The sequence below is a fragment of the Vombatus ursinus genome, unplaced genomic scaffold (genome assembly GCF_900497805.2).
Source record: "Vombatus ursinus unplaced genomic scaffold, bare-nosed wombat genome assembly UNPS02014894.1, whole genome shotgun sequence".
In the NCBI taxonomy this organism is placed as follows: Eukaryota; Metazoa; Chordata; class Mammalia; order Diprotodontia; family Vombatidae; genus Vombatus; species Vombatus ursinus.
The window spans coordinates 3024747-3033437 of record NW_020954672.1 but is presented as its reverse complement, the minus strand read 5'-3'; the positions used below and the strand labels follow the sequence as shown (position 1 = coordinate 3033437).

Below are 8691 nucleotides of genomic sequence, written 5' to 3'. Positions count from 1 at the left end.
CAAGAGTCTATCATTCAAGACAATGTAAGGACTGTTTTATTTTTGCCTTTGTATCTCCAGCACCCATCACAGAGCCTAGTAGACACTTAATAAATACTTATTGTTTTTGTTAAATAATATAATAAACCACAGGCCAGAAAGCCAAACCCTGTTTCATGTTTTTGGATACTAACTCTATAACCAGCTTTTTACTTCCCCTCTCCTTCTTTCTATTCCAAAGTAATGATCTTCAAATAGAAAATGAGATAGCTATCCTTGTTTTAAAATCCTTCATTTTCCTACTTAGGACTTACGAGGTAGATCAAATGAATCTTGGTCAGCTCTCGTCATGTGTCCATTTCACACTTCAGGAAGACAGCACATTGATAGATTGACCAAGTTGAGTGTACTTATATACCCACTCCAGGGAGTCACTAACCATAAGTATGTGTCTCTTCCTCTTGCTGTAAATAGAAGGAAAGCATCACTTTTGTTGGCATCTTTAATTTCCTTTACTGTTCAGTGGCATATAGGTGGCGAAGCCTTTAGAAATCTGGATCACTTTCAATGAACTCAGCCTCACGGTTCCAGCACTGCAGAAAACTCTCCTTGTCCTTTGTGTTGTATTCTTTCCCTCACCAACACTGAGTCTGATTACCCTTGGGCTCCTTAGAATACTTCTTTCTGGTTTCCTTCTTGGATTATTTCTTCTAGTCTTTTTATGGACCCCTTCATTTTCTTTGTTAAGATGAAGCATAGGAAGGTATATCTTCAAACTCTGCCTTTTCCTCTAGTGGGGAAAAGAGCTTGCAATAATAGCATACAATTGGTGTATGTATGGGCAGGAAGAAAATATAGTAGATAGCTCTGCAAGTCACTGGAAACTTTTTCAGTGTCCATCTATACCTCTAAAGAGGTCAAGTTCAACTACATTACTCTGTGACTAGACCTGGGAACTCCTTCAAATTATCCATGTCTTGGTCACTAACCTTTCAACAGCCCATTTGTTCTTATTGGTCCATCGTTTCAGTTGTGTTTGACTCTTCATGACCCCATTTGGGGTTGTCTTGGCAGAGATACTGGAGTGGGTTGCCATTTCCTTCTCCAGTTCATTCTACTGAATGAAACTGAGGCAAATGGGTTAAGTGACTTGCCCAGGGTCACAAAGAGGTCTGAGGCCAGATTTGAACTCAGGAAGATGAGTCTTCCTGACTCCAGGTCAGGCACTCTCTATCCACTGTACCCACCCAGCTGACTCCATGGGGACTTATGGTTATGTTTAATGTGATCTCAGTTCTCACCTTGAGCAGGCTTTTATTAAGATAGGTGAACTATGTTGAGGATTGAACATATGGGTACTAGTACAAATTAGGTGACTCTTCTGGAAGCTGTCCCCAAGTGATGTCTGTGGCAAGTAACTCCCATGGGAAGGCAGTGGAAAGAGCCCGTACCACTATGTAACTCTGGAGACATCAATATGGATTCAGGGGACACAGACACCATTTTTCCACATAAGCTCCTCTAGCATAGCTTCAGAGGTTATCTTGAATTCTAGGTCCTGTTCCCTTAAGAGGTGGAAGTAAATGTAAATACTTCCCTCTTCTCTGTAGAATCCTATCAGTGGTCAGGCCTCAGTATCTTTCTGGTTCTTCAGCATGGACTTTGGAGGTGTGGAGCTCTATTTCCAAGACTGCACAGCCGGGAATGTGATGTGAGGGTTGGCAGAGAGCAGAGTTCCAGTTCATAGGCAGGGCCTATTTACAAGCACAGGACAATCACTCAATACACTCTTAAAGAGGTTAATTTGAACTCAATGGTACAGTTCACTTTCTCTTTCTTTGTGCTTTGTAAAATAAGGACACAATGTCCCTTCCAGCTCTTCAATTCCATTATTTTATTTGGCTGTTCTGTGTTTGATAGGGCAGCTATATGGCTCAGTGGATAGGGTGCTGGGCCTGGAGCTAGGAAGACTTGAGTTCAGATCTGACATCAGACATTTATTAGCGGTGTGACCCTGGGCAAGTCACTTAACCTGTTTGCCTTAATCCATGGAGAAGGAAATGGCAAACCACTCCAGTATCTTTGCCAAGAAAACTTCATGGACAGTACTGGTGTGCTATGGTCCATGGGGGTAAAGAAAAGTCAGATATGACTGAGTAACAACAATGTGTATTTGACACCATCCCCAGAGCGTTGGACAAAATACTAATTATCAATAAGCATTTTCCTCATTTCTTTATTAATATAGAAAAAGGGTTCCAAGGTGAGCGGGCTGGTACAAATATTGCTGAAACATCTGTTTAAAAAATAAAATTAGTAAAGGGGGTAGATGGAAGATACTCTGCATCAGGTGGCTGGTCTCACTGACACTACCTAGCACCCCAGGGTAGAAGCTACATCAATGCCCCATTGAGACACGGAAATTAGCAGGACTAAACTGGCAACAATGACCCCATGATTGAGGGTCACACAATGAGAGCAATCTCGGCACTAGGGACAAGTTGGCATGAGGTTCCCCAACAGGACCAGGGGCTTTGGGTTGGGGCTGATAGCCGGTAGCAAGATTTTGTTAATACTAGGGGATTCCAGCAATGGGAGAGGGGTTGAAGTCACTGCCCTCATCTCCCCACCAGGGATCACTCAATCCATAAGAGGCTTCAATGCCCAAGGCACAGAGGGAGACTCCAAGGCCTCCTAGTGAATAGTCAGGAGGGGTCAGCATAACACTGGGCTTACTCTATGGTTTAATGCCAACCCAAGGCTGAGGTGGAACCAGGAGGGGAATTGCTGCCCATCATAGGTGGGAGTGCAACACTGAGACATAAATGGGCTGATCACTCTGGAGTTAATAACCCAGATATACACATATACATATGGTAGCTGGGCCAGCTTCATTCTCTAAGAGTAAAAAATCTGGAGATGCAGTGACATGTAGAGGAGACACTGGAAGTCTCAGGAGAAGTGGGATCTAGTCCCAGCTTTGCCACTGACTAACCTTATGCCCTTAGATAAGTCACTCATTTGTTTAGGCCTCCATTGCCTCCTGCATAAGATAAAGAGACTAGAGCAGATGGTCTCTAAGGTCTCTCTTAGCTCTAAGACTTTTTGAAAAATCATTCTAAGGAACCCAAAGAAATAAGGATTTCAGGCCTCAGGATAGGTTCAATGTAATGAAAGTGGATCTGTGCTATGTGGGTCTACATAGGAATTGGCCCAGAGAAAAAAGGTGGGAACATACAAGATGTTTCCACAGAGGGTGGGCCTATTCCTAGCAACAGTCATGGGAAATCCCCAATCTTCCCAAGCTGGGAAAGGCTTGATAGTTTTAATTTCTCTGTTCTAGATGAGGAGAGGTGCCCCCCGACCTTTTGGCACATTATGTATATAGAGAGTAGAATACATAAAGAGATCTCTAGGTTTATGCAACACTTAAAACCAACTCATTATTAACACTTTGGCATGAGAGAACGGGATGGGATCTAAGATCCTTTATGGAAATCCCTAAGTTGGGGAGCTCCAGGCCACTACTGCCTCTTATCTCCAGGATGTAGACAGGAGGGGCTGTTCCATCACCATTGTCCTGCCCCACCCCTCTGAAGAATACGTGGCTCTGCCTAGGAGACATATTAGTTGGTGAAGGTAAGGAGAGAAGGAAGTAGAGAGGGAGATGAGGGCTGAGTCTCTGTGCTCTTTTCTCCTTCTTGACGATGGCAGCTCAGTTGACTGACTCACAGATCTCTTCCACCACAGAATTGAAGATGTGTGGTTGGTCTGCATAGACATGGTGTGAGGCACCCTCAATAGCCTACAGGAGGAAGGAGAAATACACAGGAGTGGGATGGGAGAAATCTTCCCAGAGACTAAAAAGTTCTACCACAATTAAATTCTTTCTACTTTCAATCCACCACTCCTCAAATTATATTGCTCACAAGAACTTGGAGGGCTCCCATGGGAGCTACTAGGACCTATGCCACCATATATTTTCACAAGTTCCATTCACCAAGTCCATATTAATCCCACCTTTGGCCTAGCCCTCTAATCATAGTGTGAGCAACCAAGAGCCTACAGTGAGATTCATCCCATTCAAAAATACTAACTTAGGTTAATAGGAAAGGTCAATGAGAGGAAAGAAAAGGTAGAATTTCAGTGGCCAGTCACCATCATCTTCCCTACCACTGTCATCACCTTTGGTAAAAACCATAGTATGAAACAGTGGGGAAGTACTTAAATGTCTTCTGCAGACAGTATAAACATGGTACTAGTTGGGAATTATTCAGGTGCTATTTTGGCCGCATCTATATCTAGCTATACAATAGCCTGGGCCAGGCAGGGGTGGGGAACCTGTGGCCTCAAGGCCCTTTGACTGAATCCAAACTTCACAGAACAAATCCCATTTGTCAAACGGCCACACTTGAGGACCAAGAGGGTCATATGTGGCCTTGAGGCCACAGGTTCCCCATTCCTGGCCTGGGCCTTTGGGTCCATCCCTCTGCTCATCTGTTTCCTGGCCTCTTTGAAGTTTCAGCTAAAATCTCAACTTCTGTAAGAAATCTTTTCTAACCCTCCTTAATGCCAGTGCATTCCCTCTGTTGATTATCTCTAATTTATCCTGTATATATCATTTATACATAGTTGTTGCACTTTGTCTCCTCTGTTAGACTGTGAGCTCCTTGAGAGCAGGGACTATCCTTTGCCTTTCTTAATGTTCTCAGCACTTTGCATGACGCCTGGTACATAGCATGCGTTCTATAAATGCTTGTTTACTGACTAACTAAACTTAACTGTGGTACCGAGGACAGATTTCATAGGCTACCCCGACTTGTTCTACCATCCCTCACCAGCTAAATCATTAGACATTTTTTTCCTTGTCTACGTCACATGTTCTCATCCACCTGGACAGAGTCATATCAATGCTCTGATTTTCAGCCAACAACATTTTTTTCATTTCTACCGTCATTCCCCGTTCTGCCCTAACTTACCACATCTCGGACATAGGAGTCTGGCCTCCTAAGTTTTACTTTCTCTCCAGTACTAGTATCTATCCAGGTGTTGGCTCCATAGATCATAGTGATAGGCACATCTTTCCGAATTAGGTGGATTCGCTCCAGCATGGGGCGCCGGGCCCAGCCGAAGGACTCCATCATAGCCTTGAATGCAGTTTCACCGCTGGCAATAGAAAAATAGGCTTGAAATATATTACAGACCTAGATCTTCATCTGCCAACCAAAAAATTATATATTAATGGTTTCTTTACTCATTAGAGGCCAGGAACTGGAGAGGTCTGCCTGGATCATCTTTGTATCCTTTATGATAGACGGTATAGTTCCTTACCCATAAGGAGCACTCAAATGTGTGGAAATAATTAAATTATTGAGGTTCCTTGTTATAAGAGATTAGTTTGGATACAGTGATGAACATCCTGACAGTAAAATATTGGGAGAGATTACTGAGAGAGGTGAAACCCTAAGATTAAAAAAAAAAAGCCATTTGTGGTGGTTGTTTATCTTTCATTCTCAAAGAAGACCATGACATCAGAAAGGTGATGCCATGACTTGCAAGTGAATTGGGTGTAAGTGAGGGAAGGTTGTGCAAGTCACCAGTCTCACTTTCTCTTCTGGAGTCATCTGGGTCCAGTGGCAAGATAAAGAGCAGGATGACTGGAGATGGCCCAGGATACAGTGGGAGACCTTGGCCTTCTTAAGTTAAGGTCTTTCCCAGGTCTCAGTTTGACTGAGGCAATGCCCATTCAGTGATCAAGGCTAGGCAAGAAATGAGGCAAAGAATGGCCTCTTTTACCTAGTTTAAAAAAAAAAAAATCAACATGGGAGAGGAAGACCCTCAGGGTTTCTGGCCAAAACAGAAACAATTGCTATTTACATTTACTCAGAGCCATCAGGGCCCAAACAATGACCAAGTAAGGTTTAAGATTTGAAAAAAAAAAAAAAAGCTACTTACCTAGCTGGAGAAGTAACTGGTACTAAGTGAGAAGTATCGAATTTATTTTACCACCTGAATATGTCCTCAAAAGGGCTAACTGGTAAACCATCTCATGTAGCTATCTGCAAGGTTGGGAAGGCACCAATTTGGGCTAGTTTAAATAAGTCTTGCTTAGAGTCAGGAGAATGGATTGCATTTCTAAAGAGAAGAATTGAGATTGCATTTCTGGAAGTTAACTTGAGGCTGTATTGCCAAGACACAGGACTTCAGGATGTCAAGAGAGCTTAGTGGTCACCCAGTTGTGAACTCCCCCTCCCCCCAGATTTCTGATATCCTTAGGAACTGGTTATTACATGGTTACTTGCTATCTTTGTCATAGAAGCAAGAGTTCCACGAGCAGCATTCTATCTGATATCTTCAGGAACTGGTGATTACACGTTACATTAGTTATTACTTACTATCTTTGTCTTAATCACATGTTCCCCTGGGAATAGGGAAAGTATTTGTAGCCTCAGTAAGGGACTTGGTATAGCAGAACAATGAAAATTTGGGAGACAGAAGGATTTTAGGGTGCTCAGAGTAGTCTTTCACGAGTGTCCCCCCCATCCACAACAAAACCAGCCTTTCTTGTCTCCATTATGTATAAAGGAGTCTGGGAGGGTAGCTAGGCATGGTCTGGGAAAGTACTGATATGATAGGACTACGGCTTGATGAGTGAGGTCAGAAGCAAAACTTTGGGAAAAACTGAGTATGAAGTCTTATTTTTTTTTTTTTAGCAGTCTGCTGCTCTTCTATTAACTGGGCTATTCCATTCAACTGAGCCCATGTAGTGTGTGTGATGACAGCAGACTAGATGCCTTCCAAGGTCCCTTTTAAACCCTAAGACTCCATGGGTTCATAGATGAGCTGAGAATTTCGAAGTAGCAAAGACTCCAAGTCATTTGGGAGAAGCCATACAAAGAAATGCATTTACTCAGACTCCAGGATTCTCCTGCAATGCTCACCAAGTTTTCCACAAGGTTAGGAAAGGACCTGCTCATCCCAGGTTCAGTAAAAGGCACTGACTGCATGTTCTAAGGATAACTAAGTTAAATATACTACCAAATTTTGGCCTGCTGAGTTATCTGCCTGGATCGGGGAAACGGTCGAATCTTTCTCCTGGATAGGCAGGCAACCTAGTATAGTTACTTTAAAAAATGTGTCCCAGGACAAATAATTTCCCTGTCACTTTGTGACATCCTTTCGTCTCAGCCCATTACTTGGGAAACTTTTAAAGAATGCTGCCACTGGTCTTCATGATATCTCTTCTTGAGGACAGAGGGAAAGGAATAAGGAATTTTTTATAGTTGAGAAAATTAAGATAGGGAGGCAGGTAGCACTTCCCAAGTCACATATGGCAGAACTGTTATACCTTAACACTCTCTGCAGTTTCTACACTGGCCAACCCCATTTACTGTTCCCAAGAGTTGACTCACCTGGGATTCTGTGCATTACAGTGGTAGATATACTCTGATATCGTGTCATCATCAAAGAAATCAGCAAATTTTTGCTTAAAATCAGGACGGAATCGCTGCACCAGGCCAGGCCCTAGGAGGGAGGAGAAGAAGCAAAGTCTGCTCAGTAACAAAAACAGAAATGGATTATAGATACCACAAACACTGGGCTCAGTTTATTATCAGAGGCAGTGTGGTGTGATGGAAATGATAGTGTTCTGGAGTCAAAAGGGCTGAATTCAAATCCAGGTTCTGCTATTACCAGTTGCATGATCCTGGGCAAATCTTTTGACCTTGTGCCTCAGTTTCCTCATCTGTAAAAATAAGGACAATACATACCTCACAAGACAGTGAAGAAAGTAATTTGCAAACTTTAAAATGCCACATGAATGTGGAATTATTAACCAATAAATTACAAACACGCAGGCATTTATTGAACAGATTATGAAGAGGTATGAGGAATTAAAAAAAAACCATAAGTCAATAAAGTGAGGATATGACAGCTCTTGAGCCATTCTGAAGAATGACCTCTATAATATCGCCACTACCACTACTAAATAGCTCACATTCCAATAGAGCAAATCTGACCTCAGATACTTCCTAGCTGTGTGACTCTAGGCAAGTCACTTAACTTCTGTCTGCCTGAGTTTCCTTAACTGTAATATGAAGATACTATTTGCACCTACCTCCCACAGTTGTGAAGATCAAATGAGACAATATTTATAAAGCACTTAGCATGGTGCCTGGCACATATTAAGTATGTAATCCTTCCTCTCTCCCTCCTTTTTTCTTTCATTTTACAGATGAGGAAACTGAGGCACTTAGCACAGTACCTGGCATACAGTAGGCACTTAATAAATGCTTGTTGACTTGACTGGAGGCAGAAAAATGAGGCTGTTTGCCCAAGGATATACAGTGGTACCAAGTGGCAAAGCCAGGACTCAAAGCCAGGTCTTCTGATTTACAAAATGCGTTCCATACATTATCTTATTTGAGGCTCAGGACAATCCTGTGAGGGAGGTACAAATAGTATCCCCATTTTACATATGGGAAAATTGAGCCTAAAGAGATTTTAAGAGACTTGCCCAGAATCATGAAGGTAGTAAGTGTCAGAGGTGGGACTGAAACCCATGTCTTCCCGACCCCAAGCCTTCTCCTCCTCCTGCCCCTCTCCCCTGACCTTCTCCCTCCTCCCATACTGTATCTCCTCAGTGCTGTTCTCTAAGTTGTTCATTTTTGGCATTCAACCATAAACTTACAAGGGAGCTACACAGAAAATGTC

The 8691-nt window shown here is 42.7% G+C and overlaps 1 protein-coding gene across 1 annotated transcript in view; it reads right to left on the bottom strand.

Annotated features, from left to right (window-relative positions):
• Positions 1–2195: 2195 nt before the first annotated feature.
• Positions 2196–8691, bottom strand: part of ABHD4 (abhydrolase domain containing 4) — a 17611-nt gene continuing 11115 nt past the window's right edge. Inside the window, exons 5-7 of the mRNA XM_027843180.1 lie at positions 7392–7503; positions 4959–5145; positions 2196–3784 (exon numbers count right to left, since the gene is read on the bottom strand). Of these exons, the coding sequence (XP_027698981.1) occupies positions 3695–3784; positions 4959–5145; positions 7392–7503 (389 nt within the window). The 3' untranslated portion in view covers positions 2196–3694. The remainder of the gene's footprint in view (positions 3785–4958; positions 5146–7391; positions 7504–8691) is intronic.